The sequence below is a fragment of the Oncorhynchus mykiss genome, chromosome 27 (genome assembly GCF_013265735.2).
Source record: "Oncorhynchus mykiss isolate Arlee chromosome 27, USDA_OmykA_1.1, whole genome shotgun sequence".
In the NCBI taxonomy this organism is placed as follows: domain Eukaryota; kingdom Metazoa; phylum Chordata; class Actinopteri; order Salmoniformes; family Salmonidae; genus Oncorhynchus; species Oncorhynchus mykiss.
The window spans coordinates 4,694,123-4,708,956 of NC_048591.1; the positions used below are offsets into that span (position 1 = coordinate 4,694,123).

The 14,834-nt window shown below is 43.4% G+C and overlaps 1 protein-coding gene across 2 annotated transcripts; it reads left to right on the forward strand.

Moving 5' to 3' along the window:
• Positions 1-1,599: 1,599 nt before the first annotated feature.
• On the forward strand, positions 1,600-9,498 carry hepacama (hepatic and glial cell adhesion molecule a). Of its 2 annotated transcripts, none has more exons than XM_021587323.2 (7): positions 1,600-1,813; positions 3,456-3,803; positions 4,264-4,545; positions 7,005-7,098; positions 7,635-7,714; positions 8,132-8,211; positions 8,324-9,498. In XM_021587323.2, the coding sequence occupies exons 1-7, from the start codon at positions 1,615-1,617 to the stop codon at positions 8,657-8,659; spliced, it is 1,419 nt and encodes a 472-aa protein (XP_021442998.2). In that variant the 5' UTR covers positions 1,600-1,614; the 3' UTR covers positions 8,660-9,498. The 2 variants fall into 2 exon arrangements, with proteins under 2 accessions (XP_021442998.2, XP_021442999.1); XM_021587324.2 differs by having other exon boundaries at positions 1,612-1,817.
• Positions 9,499-14,834: the final 5,336 nt, after the last annotated feature.

The window sequence follows — 14,834 nt, forward strand, 5'->3', positions numbered from 1 at the left end:
ATACTCAAGACATTCCAGCTTTTCATTATTATTTTCGTTTTACTATTTCAAAAAACAAAATTCCGGCCTCCCGGGTGGCGCAGTGGTCTAAGGCTAGCTGTGCCACCAGAGACTCTGGGTTTGAGCCCAGGCTCTGACGCAGCCGTCCACAACTGGGAGGTCCATGGGGCGACGCACAATTGGCCTAGCTTCGTCCGGGTTAGGGAGGGTTTGGCCGGTAAGGATATGCTGGTCTCATCGCGCACTAGCGACTCCTGTGGCGGGCCGGGCGCAGTGCACACTGGTCAGGTCGCTAGGTGTACGGTGTTTCCTCCGACACATTGGCGCGGCTGGCTTCCGGGTTGGATGCCCGCTGTGTTAAGAAGCAGTGCGGTTTGGTTGGGTTGTGTATCGGAGGACGCATGACTCTCGAACTTCGTCTCTCCCGAGCCCATACAGGAGGTGTAGAGATGAGACAAGATAGTAGCTACTAACAATTGGGGAGAAAAAGGGGGTGTAAAAAAACAAACATCTCAATTGAATACATTTAAATTCAGGCTGGAACGCAACAAAACGTGGAAAAATTCAAGGGGATACTTGACTTGTGAATACTTTCTGAAGGCAGTGTACAGTGTCAGAGAGGATGTACTTTTCACTTGTCTGAACTGCAGTGTACAGTGTCAGAGAGGATGTACTTTTCACTTGTCTGAACTGCAGTGTACAGTGTCAGAGAGGATGTACTTTTCACTTGTCTGAACTGCAGTGTACAGTGTCAGAGAGGATGTACTTTTCACTTGTCTGAACTGCAGTGTACATGCTGCAACAAGAAGCTGAATTGTTACAATGATAAGATTATCAGAAATATCAAAACATGCTATAACAACATCAATCACCTTGTCATACTGTTCATGTCTCCAGTGTATTATTTCTGTGCTCATTGATTTCCAGATTTTAATGCATCACCTAGTGGCCACATTGGGAACACATGGAATGTTTTTCTGAGTACTTCCCACACTTCTCTTCCCATCATCTTACATCTGGGGTGTATGCACTAATAACCAAACGGAAGCAAACGGGCCGTGACAGGGAGGGACTAACCTGAATTTGTCCAAAAATAATTGCTTGTTTGCGTTGCAAAACATTTTTTAAAGGTGTGGACTAATACATCATCACTGTTTATCTCTTATTTAGAGTCTGGAGGGGGTGGGGACAGTGGTTGAGGATAGTAGTTAGTTGTTTTTCAAGAGCAGTTATTCTGTTTCTCCGAGTGGGGTCCTTTTATAAAGCCTTCGGTTTATTAAGCAATTCTGAGCAGCACTGTAGGAATGACAATTAAGGTACTGTTACTGAATAAACTTGTTTTCAATCACACAATATTTTGAAATGTATTGAAACCATATGCATATGCTTGAAAGATATGATCTCATCATTGGTAATAGCACATTTTACAGCCATACAAATGCAGTACAGAAAATAACAGCATTTAAATGTAGCTGTCTTCTTAAGCCTCCCACCATAATAATAAAATTGTGCTTATCTGTCTATGTCTCTGTCTAACAAAGCTGAGGATACACACACACACACACACACAGTGCTTTTGTTCATGCTGGGGTCCTGAGTGCTGGGGTTCAGAGTATGCAGGCAGCTGAGCCCAGTCTTGCAGTCTTGTGCATTCTCACGGACGTGCCTGGAGTGGACAAATCATGCTCATTGGGTGGGAGAGGGACTCAGCGCTGTACCCAAGATGAAGGAGGAGAGGAGGACGACTTCCTCGAAAGAAGACACAGCCATTCCTTCGCAATTTTCACTCTTCGGCCTCCTCCTACTTTTCCAGGCAGGTAAGTGAACACTTTCAAACTTCATGATTTACTTTTTGGGAAACACAATGTGGTGAAGAACTAGTGGCGGAATCAGGAATTAATAGATCGTTTGAATGAATATATATATGTGACTATATTGGCAAGTATGTTCATCACATAGTAGTCAAGTAATATGTGATAAGGCGATCGAGTAGATATTTGAGATTTACACAGCTTTCCTATTTAAATTCACAAATTATGTTGTACATTGTTTCGTTAGCAAATTCATTTGAAAATAGATTTGATAATAGATTTGATAATGCATGATTTGGTGGTAACCATTGTTCCTTTATGTGCTTGATCAATTCATTACATATTATGTTAAAGTAGGCTAAGTGCTGTACAACATATTTAATTGGCCCAGGCAGTGAGAGTTGTTTTGTCCTGGTGTACCCTCTTGTGTGGATTAGCTCAAAGGCACAGGTCTATTCAGCCATACAGCTGTAGTGAAAAGAGCCTGGGTGAGCTGAGCTGTTGTTGGGATGTAAGTGGGTGAAGCATAGGTTAAGAGTTATGATATTACGAGAAGAGGCTTTGAGGGACTTGGAGTTGGAGCCCAGGCGAGGCAGTGGTGGTTTCTCTGCATTAGGAGCCTGTCTCAGCCTGCTTCTGCTGTGTAGCTGTGTGTTGTGTCATTGTGGCCATCCACTATTAGCAGAATCACTGAACCCTTGTGTCTCCTGCTTCTACAATCACAAAGAGCATGTCTCTCCCAGTGTTTTTTATACCACTGGAGGGAGGAAATCAGTCCAACAATCCTGGCCTTTGTCTGCCTCTCCCTGGCAACCCCCTTCAGGCTGAAAATTGTTACCACAGCGATCGAGCGATGCCATGCTGACACGCTACAGGGAGCAGAGCTGTGGCCGAGGAAGGTCGGTGCCAGATGCTCTCTCTCTCTCTCTCTATTACCCCAACATAACATGCAACAGCCCGTCCGTTAAGTACAGCGCCCGTAAGTGGCTTTAGCCTATGGCTACATGTGGTCGAGGATGTGGTGACTTATAGGAAGCTCCACTGTGAGCATAATGGCGTTACTGTGTGTGGTTTCCAGGGCAGAACGAGACGAAAGGATGATATGCGGGTTACGTTGTAAGCCATCCTCCTGTATGCTCAAGGGGGATCCATTAAATGGTACACAAATCAAAACAGATGTAATATGTTGGGCTTGTTTTGGAGAGGGTCTGTCCTGTTATTGAACTTTCACCGAATAATTGATTGCGGTAATAATGAGGAGGTTTGAGGACGTTGTTTTCACTTGTAGATTGAATTGGATTTTGAGTCTTGATTTTCGAAAGTCCGCTTTCAAGAATAAAAGTTAGATCTACTCCTGGACTAATTTAAGGAATGGTGGAAAATATAGGCCCATATCTGACTTTATTTTATACTGTATTTCTATGAGAGGCATATAAATACAAAAGCCAAAACATCAGAAAGTTCCATACTCGTTATTAGGACCTTATACTAGACCAGATCACTCTGCTTGTCGTGAATGTGGTGACAGTAATCAACCACTTACAGCCATCAAATCGTCCTGCATGCATGCGATCACTTTATCCTGCACTGTATAGTCTGCCACAGTGTTCACTGAACGTTGTGTCTTGGGCTGTGTCCATGTAGTCAGAGTGGCCGGCGTCAACATCACCAGTCAGGCTCATCTGGTCCGAGGCACGTTGGGTGGAGAGGCCTTCCTCTCTGTCAGCTACACCAGCACCAGCTCCGACCAACCAGTCATCAAGTGGCAGCTGAAGAGGGACAAGCAGCAGCCCATCACCGTAGTCCAGTCACTAGGCACCAGCATCATCGGGAACCTGCGGCCCGAGTACAGGGACCGCATCATGGTGTTTGAAAACGGCACCTTGCTCCTCCACAACCTGCAGCTGTCTGACGAGGGGGCCTATGAAGTGGAGATCTCCATAACCGACGATGCCTTCACTGCGGAGCGCAACATCAACCTCACCGTAGATGGTAGGAGAGTTTCCTCTGCAGCTCATTTGGTAAAGCACGGTGTTTGCAGCGATTCCCAGGACCAGCCATACATATAATGTATGTAAAAGATTTAGGCAAGCATTACTGTTAGTCGCATTGGATAAAAGCGTCTGCTAAATGGCATTGTATTTGAGATTGTATTTACAATACGGCTCAGGCTACCGTATTAAAATGAACAGTCCAACGACTGACCAACTATTCACCTTAGTGAATTTACATCACATGATGCTATTGCAGACTGAGGTGCAAGGCTAAAAAGTGAGGTCACACATTAAACAAAGTTCATCTTATAGCAGCCTTTATAAGTTCTTTCTGAGGCCTACTTTAGAGAGTAGATAGCTTGTTATTTCTTCACAAATCCTTTGCTGGGATAAGCATGCTATCTAAACAGTGGAATATGCTTTATGTCACATGTAGTGAATCTATATTGTCCCCACAGTACCTGTGTCCAGACCCTACGTCCAAATGATAGCCTCCTCGGTGCTGGAGTTGAGTGAACTCTTCACCTTACACTGTTCCCACGGTGATGGCACCAAGCCCACCTATGGCTGGCTGAAAGGGGGAAAGGTGCTGACCAACGACTCGCGCCTGCTCCTGTCACATGACCAGAAGTATCTGACCATCGCCCGGGTGCTGATGTCAGACGATGACATCTACAGCTGTACGGTGGATAACCCAATCAGTAGCATGAGGAGTGTGCCTGTCAAACTCACCGTCTACAGTAAGTAGAACTATAGTCGTAGTACTTTCTCCCTAGTAAGGATATTTATCTTGATTCCCTCAACATGTACAGTACCAGTCAAAAGTTTGGACATACCTACTCATTCAAGGGTTTTTCTTTATTTTTACTATTTTTTACATTGTAGAATAATAGTGAAGAGATCAACACTATGAAATAACACATATGGAATCATCAAAAAAAAGTCAAACAAATCAAAACATATGTTATACTTGAGATTCTTCAAAGTAGCCGCCCTTTGCATTGATGACAGCCTTGCACACTCTTGGCATTCTCTCAACCAGCTTTATGAGGTAGTCACCTGGAATGCGTTTCCAACAGTCTTGAAGGCGTTCCCACATATGCTGAGCACTTGTTGGCTGCTTTTCCTTCACTCTGTGGTCCAACTCGTCCCAAACATCTCAATTTGGTTGAGGTCAGGTGATTGTGGAGGCCAGGTCATCTGATGCAGCACTCCATCTCATTCTCTTTCTTGGTCAAAGAGGTGTATTGGGTCATTGTCATGTTGAAAACAAATGTTAGTCCCACTAAGCCCAAACCAGATGGGATGGCGTATCACTGCAGAAGGCTGTGGTAGCCATGCTGGTTAAGTGTGCCTTGAATTCTAAATAAATCACAATGTCACCAGCAAAGCACCATAACACCTCCTCCTCCTCCATGCTTTACGGAGGGAACCACACATGCGGAAATCATCCGTTCACCTACTCTGCGTCTCACAAAGACATGGCGGTTGGAACCATAAATCTCAAATTTGGACTCATCAGACCAAAGGACAGATTTCCACCGGTCTAATGTCCATTGCTCGTGTTTCTTGGCCCAAGCAAGTCTTTTCTTCTTATCCTTGTCCTTTAGTAGTGGTTTCTTTAGAGCAATTTGATCATGAAGGCCTGATTCACGCAGTCTCCTCTGAACAGTTGATGTTGTGATGTGACTGCTACTTGAACTCTGTGAAGCATGTATTTGGGCTACAATCTGAGGTGCAGTTAATTGAGGCTCTAATGAACTTATCCTCTGCACCAGAGGTAACTCTATTGCGACTGCGCTTGAAGAAACTTTCAAAGTTATTGAAATGTTCCATATTGACTGCCCTTCATGTCTTAAAGTAATAATGGACTGTTGTTTATCTTTGCTTATTTGAGCTGTTCTTGCCATAATATGGACTTGGTCTTCTACAAAATAGGGCTGTCTTCTATATACCAACCCTAGCTTGTCACAACACAACTGATTGGCTCAAACGCATTAAGAAGGAAAGAAATTTGACAAATTAACTTTTGACAAGGCACACCTGTTAATTGAAATGCATTCCAGGTGACTAACTCATGAAGCTGGTTGAGAGAATGCCAATGGTGTGCAAAGCTGTCATCAAGGCAAAGGGTGGCTACTTTGAAGAATCTAAAATATGTTTTGATTTGTTTAATCTCTTTTTGATTGGTTACTGCATGATACTATAAGTGTTATTTCATAGTTTTGATGTTTTTACTTTAATTATAAAATGCAGAAAATAGTAAAAAATAAAGAAAAACTGTTGAATGACTATGTGTGAAAACATTTGACTGGTACTGTACCTGTCAGGGAAAGGTTGAGATGCAAGTTCATTATGAAGAAACTGAATTGATACAAGGTTAGAGGGAGAGAGAGACAGACAGAGACAAACAGAGCAGTGAGAGAGAGAGCGAGAGAGCGAGAGAGAGAGAGAGTAATCCAGTGAAAAGCTTGAGTTACTTATGAGGGCCAGTAGATAAAGGAAGCCGGTGGAGCTGAGGTCTTGCCCCAGTGGAGCATACTAATCCTTCCTTCATTTTCCCCCAACTGAGACAAGGGCTGTGTAACAAATGACATTCTATTCCCTTTATAGTGCACTACTTTTGACCACGATCCATAGGGCTCTGGTCAAAAGTAGTGCACGATATAGGGAATAGGTTGCCATTTGGGATGCTACAACAGTGCGTCGAGAGATCAGCTAGCCCCTTAAGGGCCCTGCATTCTCTCCTTACATACAGCCCCGTACAAAGCCTCAAAGCTGCACCTTTCTATCCTAGCTTTCACACACAGACTTGGCTGGCACAGCTAGTGATGGAAAACCTTAGTATGGTTCCAGGTATGTCTGTGCTGTCTTGCCAACTCTTATGGTCATTGTTGCGCCAAACGTTGGCCAGACAGCACAAACAGATCCGGCTCCACACTAGGAGAACCTAGCATTTTCACTCATTCTGAAACGGTTCCTTTTTATTCGATGTTATTGTGGCCTCCACTAAAAGTTCTAAAGCGGAGTGTGTTCAGACAAGCCCATAGGAGAGAAAGAGGTGTAGCTCATTTCCAGAGCCCGAGAGGTGACATCTTTGTCTAGTCCGAGTGGACTCTTTGCTTGTACAGTGGTGAAGTGTTTGCGGGTGTTTGAGAAAGGACTACTCTGTTAATCATAGGCTTCCTTCCTTTGCTAGGACGGAGTTCCCTGTATATCATTCTTACCACCGGGGGCATTTTCCTCCTCATCACCCTGGTGACAGTGTGCGCCTGCTGGAAGCCCTCTAAAAAGTAAGAGTTCCACATTGTGCCTCCATCTCCCTATTCGCTTTGATATGTTTTCGCAGACCAGAGTTAGGCACTAGGCAGGGAGCAGGCGGCTAGAACCGTAATCCCCTGGCCTAGCCTGGTGCCAGAACTATTTGTGCTGTATAGCCACAACATTGACAACAACCATCGGAGTAGGCTATACAGCACAAATAGTTCTGGCACCAGGCTAGTGGGATACCATTATCACTACATTGTAAACAACAGAGATATAATCCCTCCCACACGATGCTATCAGTGTCAGAACCTTAGTGTAACATTGGACATGCGCCTGCAGGACTGCAGAGTAGCCGAGAGCTTGGCCAGGGGATTACGGTTCTAGCCGCCTGCTCCCTGCCTAGTGCCTAAATCTGCACAAACAGATCTGGGACCAGGCTAGAATTACACTGTGTGCCGTATTTTACAAAACAATTGTGGTTGACATGTTCTCGAGGAGACAGAATGTAAACACTACGCGAGTGCACATATGAAACGCTAATCTACCATTTGTCTCTCTCAAGGAAGAAGCGGCGGGCTGCCATGGCAGCCATGTTGCAGAGATCTCCGGTATATGTAGAGAGGAGTGACATCAGTCACGGGGGTAAGGGGAGAGAGGGATGTGAGCTTTTGACAGTGCTTTTTGAATGTGTGCTGTTCTTTGTTCCCCATGCTAATTTTGTAGTTTATTTACTCTTCCTATTACAGATATTTGAGTGCAAAGCTTTTTAGATGGATGGATTTCATGGCAAAGTTATAGTCAGTACACATTTTTTTTTGCAGAGTAGGCCTACACCACAGTAGGCTGCTGAGGCGAGGACCGGCTCATAATAATGGCTGGAATGGAGTTAATGGAATGGTCTCAAACACATTGTAACCGTGTGTTTGATGTGTCCGATACCATTCCATGTATTCCGTTCCAGCCATTACTATGAACCGGTCCTCCCCAATTAAAGTGCCACCTGTGGCCTACACACATTTCTCAGTTTGTGCAGTTGTTCACACATTCTTTAATTTGCAGTTGATGTGGTGCCAAAAACAATAGCCCATGGAACCCATGGCCGTAGGAGCCCTATGGCTCTTTATGTTGTCAATGAAGATGTAAGTCACAGATTTTTCAATTTACGAAGACTAGTTTATTTTCAAGAATGTTGCTAGTTTTCCCTTCATTTTTCATCTGCTTAACTCTATTCCTTCATTGTTGTTATTCCAGGAGAGTCTTGAAGGTGAGGATGATTGTTCAGCCAACTCCATCAGCCCCTCAGACCTCGCCCCTTCTGGTTACCCCAGCCCCCTCCCACCATCCTCCCACTCACCCGAAGCACCCACCCGGCCCGTTCGCAAATACCCTCGTACCCCTGTGCCCTCACCCCCTGCCACCCCACTCAAGCCCTCTGCTCAGCCACCTGTCATGCCCTCAGCTCCACCCCCTGGATCACCTCCACATGTCCAGAGCTCAGGGCGTAAACCCCGCCCTCCTGTGGGCATCCCCACCAATCAACAGACAGAGGGGCCCCCGGCTACCTCAGAGGCAGACGACCGGGATTAATGTCTGAATGACCACCCTCACTCACCTATCACTGCTACTACTGTAGAATTCATCCACATCTAACCATGGAAATGTGTTGATTATCTTGTCTGTTTGGCTGGGTTTTGGTGTAAAGATATTTGCTGCGCCAGGATCAACTGCTCTGATCATGGTTTCCCTATACCCCTGGAAAAATGGTACGTTGTTCTTTTTTCCCCACCAAGGTTTAAAAGCATCATCCATACTGCACAACACTGCTTTGAGATTGTTTCAGGTGTGAATCAACTTGGACCAATGGCCTCCATGTAGCCTGACTCTCGATCACTTTGCGCTTTGGCCAACTCCTCTCTGCTGTGGTGACAATGATAGTCAGAGGAGTGAGCTGCAACACATACAGATCTGGGACCAGGCTAACCCCCATGGCTATTCTGGTGAACTCATGTAACAGACAGTATCCACCAATAATGTTTTGGGGCAGTCAATGTGTGGCAGTTGCCACATGGTAAGGGGCAAAGGGGGTGTAAGTAGCCACAGTCAATTTACACTGGGATCTGGATATGTTATTACTTGAAAATTGGGGTAATGATAATGCGTCTAATTCGTTTGATTTGCTACTTCCAGTAGAGGTAATGGGGAAGGGGGTTTCACAGAAACTGCCATCCGAAGCCTTGGACTCATTATGTACATATGTCAATAGTGTATGTGATGTTCTTAGCATTGATTTTAGGACCTTTTGCCTCCAAATACATTTTTTTCAAATAACATTTCATCCTAAAACCGTGTTTCTATTCCATGTTTCAAAATGAAGTATGACATTTATAGCCTAATAAATGTAACAATAAATGCAAAGTTGCAAAATGCCTCTACCATAAAATAGTTTTACTTTTACCTGAATACCAGCATAAAAACAGTTCTATTCAATACTGTGAGGCGTGTAATATGTAAGACTTTTATTTTGACATGCATTCATACCTATATTCTATTTGGCTCCTCCTGTAAGGGCTTCTGGGTAGAAGATTCAGAGCTGCCATGATAGTGTGTGGTCTTGTTGCTATTCCCCTCTCCCCTTTTCATTTCTTTATTTCACCTGATAAGTTATTCAGTCTCAACATTAAGTTCGCTCTAAGACTCCCATCATGAAGTTTGCAGTCTAATGCAAAGATGACTGAACATTGTGTCAGCTTCTCCAACTGTCAGACCTACAACCCCACAGACTGACAGTGGCATACAGTGTGGCCATGAGCTGCATGCCAGACTGCAAGTCCGTATTGTGTCCAGTAGGTGATGCCCAAGCAAAAGCTGAAGGTTTGATGGATTTTATTTCATTAGGATCTCTTTCAGCTCTCAAAGGACTAGTGTTCCAATAGTCCTTAAGAAATGCAAAAAAAATATATGCAGAAAATGTGAAAAACAACACAACCTAAGTAAAAACACAATACACACAAACACAGATACAAATCCCTAATACCTCTCTAATCATAGCCGAGCTCTCTTTAATGTTACGGGGTGGATACTTCTAATCAAACTGATGAGACCCCTGGGACAATCACTGGGTTTTAAATGGAGACCTGCACTCCAACACTAAGGGCTACAGCATACCAACTGGTAGATTGAGCTTGAATAGTGGTCTAAAGTGCTTTCAGAGGTTGAGATGAAGGTTGAGGCCCCAGCCGAGAAGACCTACAGGTGGAGGACACTGGCTTCTAGGCATAAGCGACGTAAGCTATTCTTTTAGGAACTCAGTCTGAGTCTCAACCTATTGTTGAGAGTTAGAATAGTAGAATACACCAGTTGTAAGTTCGACATTTGTGCATCAGCAGTTTATCTCTTATTTTGTCAGTCACTCAACTAGCCATGTCAGCTAACACATTTTAAATTGGTAAGTTAGTCTACACAGTTATCTAAACTTGTTGTAATAATGGCCAAATACTGACTGGGCACACATGGCAAGTGCCCAGTGTCCCTGACCTCCAGGGGCCCCCATTGATTTTGTTATTCACTCTCACTCAGATACTGTATCTGGCATAATGGCAAAATGTGTAGATTTGCAGGAAATCAGCTTTAAAACTGTAAAAAATATCTGCCACATGGCAAAATTTGTGGAATTGTATGTCATTTCTCATAAAACTGCAAAGTACCCTCTTCCCCATGGCAACATGTGTAGAACTGCTGAAAACCTGCTTTAAACTGCAAAGTAAAAACATCTTCCCAATGGCAAAATGAGTAGAATTGCATGAAATGTGTTTTAAAATTGGTAAATGTTCTCTCTGCCCTATGGCAAAATGTGTAGAACTGCAGATAACTTGCTTTAAAACAACAACAAAAATGTATCCCTGCCCCATGGCAAAATAAGTACAATTCTATGAAATGTTTCATAAAATTGCAACATTTTCTGTCAGCTCCATGGCAAAATGTGTATAATTGCATCAAATTAGGTTTAAAACTCAATTTTCTTTAGCTCTGCCACATGGAAAAAATGGTAGAATTTCAGAAAATTTGCTTTAAAACTGCAGTAATGTATCTCTACCACATGGAACATTTTGAAGAATTGCATGACATTACAAAATGTTCTCTCTGCCCCATTGCAAAATGTGTAGAACTGCCAAAAATGTGCTTTAAAACATCTCTCTGCCACATGGCAAAATAAATATAATTGCATGAACTGTATTATAAAATAGCACATTTTTCTCTAAACCTCATGGCAAATGTGTTGGATTGCAGGAAATTAGCTTTAAAACTGCAAAAATGTCTCATTTCCACATTGAATTTTTAAAAATAATTGCATAAAATTTGCTATAAAATTGGTAAATGTCCATTTTGCCGTGATTTAAAAAAACAAGGATGTCTCTGCCCCATAGCAAAATATGTAAAATTGCACAAAATGTAGTACGTATTATAACATAACATTTTCTCTAAAACTCATGGCAAAATGTGTTGAATCGCAGAATATTAGCTTTAAAACTGCTAAAATGTTGTTCTGCCCCATGGAAAAATAAAAAGCATGGGCATGTATTTTAAAATAGTAACATTCTCTCTAAATGTCATTGCAAAATGTGTTGGATTGCATGAAATGTGTTATAAAATGGGTAAATGTTCTTTATGTGTAGAACTGCAGAAAACTTGATTTAACAGCGACAGAGATGTCTCTCTGCCACATAGCAAAATAAGTAGAATTGCATGAAAGGTATTATAACATTTTCTCTCCACCTCATAGAAAAATTTGTAGAACTGCAGAAAACTACAGGACCGTATCTGTGCTTGACGTATCCGATAGCTACAGAGGAGGACAAAGAGGAAGAATAGGTAAATAAGGGTCTTTCACCCTCCAGACACAAAACATAAAGGATTTCGAGAAAGGATAGAGAAAGGGGATAAAAGGAGCTTCTGAGCAGTCTTCAACAGTTCTGAGCTGTGTTGGGGTCTGAGGGAGCAGGAGAGAGTATAAGGGCACAAGGCGAGACCCGAATGCAAACACAGGAGGCAGATGGTAGAGGTACGATGTTGATTGTAACAAAGGGAGTAGGCAAAGGCAGGTCGGGGACAGGCGAGAGTTCATAAACCAGGTCAGAGTCCAAACAGTACCAGACAATAGGCAGTCTCGTGGTCAGGCCAGGCAGGGGTACGGAGTCAGGACAGGCAGGGGTACGGAGTCAGGACAGGCAAGGGTAGAAACCAGGAGTTCTAGAAACAAACAGAAACGGGGAAAAAATAGGAGCAAGGAAAACCGCTGGTTGACTTGGCAAACAAGACGAACTGGCACAGAGAGACGGGAAACACAGGGATATATACAGCGGGATAATAAGCGACACCTGGAGGGGGTGGAGACAATCACAAGGACAGGTAAACAAGATCAGGGTGTGACAGACAGAGAGAGAGAGAGAGAGAGAGAGTGGGGGTAGAGAGAGAGAGGGATTGGGGAAGGAGATAGAGGGGGAGCAATAGAGAGAGAGAGAGAGAGAGAACTAGAGAGAGAGAGATAGGAGTGAGTTAGAGAGTAGGAGAGAGATTGAGAGAGAGAGAGCGAGAGAAAGAGAGAGAGAAACAGAGAGAGAGAGAGATTGGTTGTACGTCTTTTATCATGAAAATCGGACCGCACATTTCACATTGTCGCCTTTGTCCTGTTGATTCTGCCTCCCCGATTACCCAAAAAGGTGTAAATGCTCCTTACTCTCAATTTACATAAGCATTGAAAATATATGTTGTTCTCAGCTCCACTGTTCCTATTCCATTTTTAAGGATCATTTAAACACAACCCTTCTTGAGGCGGCTGAGCTGGGCTGGCACAAATTAATATTGTAAACAAATACAGAAGAGTAGGTCTGTTTGACTGAGTTTAATGTTTGGGGAAATGATCTTTGCTCTACGGAGTCATCTCTCGTATTAGTCCGAGCTCTCAATGTGCTTTTCTGCCTCTCTGTCTCTCCCACTAAGGTAATGTGTACTCAAAGCCTGCACTTATACCTCAGGGACAGGTTGGCCGCACCAGCTATGTTCGTGTGGCTCTATCTGGCTTGTGTCGTGTTGAGGAGTCAGTCAGTCAGTGGCATATCCGTCCCTGTGAATCAAGGTAGAGGAAGCTGTTATTCCTCCCCCAGTGCAATTAACTATAGCAGACCTGTATGGTTGGAATAGGCATAGTCTTGCCTAGTGTGAGCGTGCCACACACACACACATGGGAAGTCAAGCATGCACACACACGCACGTACACACACACACACGCACGTACACACGCACACACACACACACACACACACACACACTCCTCTCAAACTGCGGGATAGATAGTGAGAGAGGGAGGTTTGACAGTGACAGCATGAGCATTGCCAAATAGTAGCCCACATTGTTTTATGAAAGACATCTTTGTGAGTCTGTGTTGTGGATCGTTGGTTCTAATGCTAGCCTTAACCTTGATTGAACTCAGTTGGCTCTGTTGAATTTCGAAGGTTGTTGATACCGAATGAGAATATAGGGCTTGAGCGCAAAGTGTATTTGATTTTGATATGGTAGAATAGCCCATTGGTTTAGACATACATGTGTTTCTTAATCCAGAGGGAGTATTGATGGACTTTTATCACAATATCTACTTACTGTAGGCCTACATAGATTCACAGCAGTCAATACGATGTTGAAAAGAGGAGTTAAAGGGATATGTGAAAACTGGTAGATCCCTTGTGATCTCTAGATCTCAAGTTGTCTGCTGCTGAACTTGTCTGACTAAACCATCTGCTTGTCTGATTTTCAATGAGGGGTTGAGGAGAGAGAGAGGTGTGGGTGTGTGCGCACGTGCACGCCCGTATGTGTGTGCGTGTGTGTATGAGGAGCTGTTGGATGACCCCACAGGTGGACAATAAGGTCCCACTTGACCTCAAAGACACCTTTTAGTTCTAAAATCCATCAGCGTGAAGTGGATGCTGCCTGCAAATTAAATAAAGATAACTTTAGTTGTGAACGTGGATTGTGTTGCTACGACACAGCAGAGCTACCCAAATAGCTTGAACGTATTTCTATGTGTACTTCCGAATGGTTAAATACCATATCTTCTGCTCCCCCGATAGTGAGAGAAAGCAGCAGTCTCACTTGATCCATGTTCTGACAAGTATTAATTGCCTAACTAATGTCCACCAAGCCACTAATCCACTAATCCGACATCCCACCTCCTATTGTATTTTGACCTCCAGTCAATTAACTTACTGACAAAAGCACACAAGTAATAACGTAGGAAGTAATAAAGACACTTGAATCATCCCGTGCATACACGCCTATATCTCATTGATAAGACGTATGGAAATGAGTGTGTAGTAGTGACCAGCAGTTTTCGCAGCTTCTCTACTAAATACATTATGGAGATAGGAGGAGGGCAGCCTCTTTTTTTTATCACCGTAGTAACAGTCCCCTGGCAACGGACCAGAGTGCCAATTATCGCATCTCACTCTGTGTATTAGCAGCATCAGCAGCGCCGGGAAAGTTTAGAAGCTTCTCGCGTCAGGGGAAAAAGCTATCGCTGACACAGTAAGTCATTGTGATAATTAGTGTTTTACCATGAAAGATTAGATTCCAAGATATAGCTTCAGAATACATTTGTGATTGAATTGTATTTATGTGTATTGTCCTTACAATGTTGTTTTTCATATTTGTGTTATCATAGTCAGAATAGTGATAATAATTTCATAGGTGTTGATGGAGGTAGATGGAAATT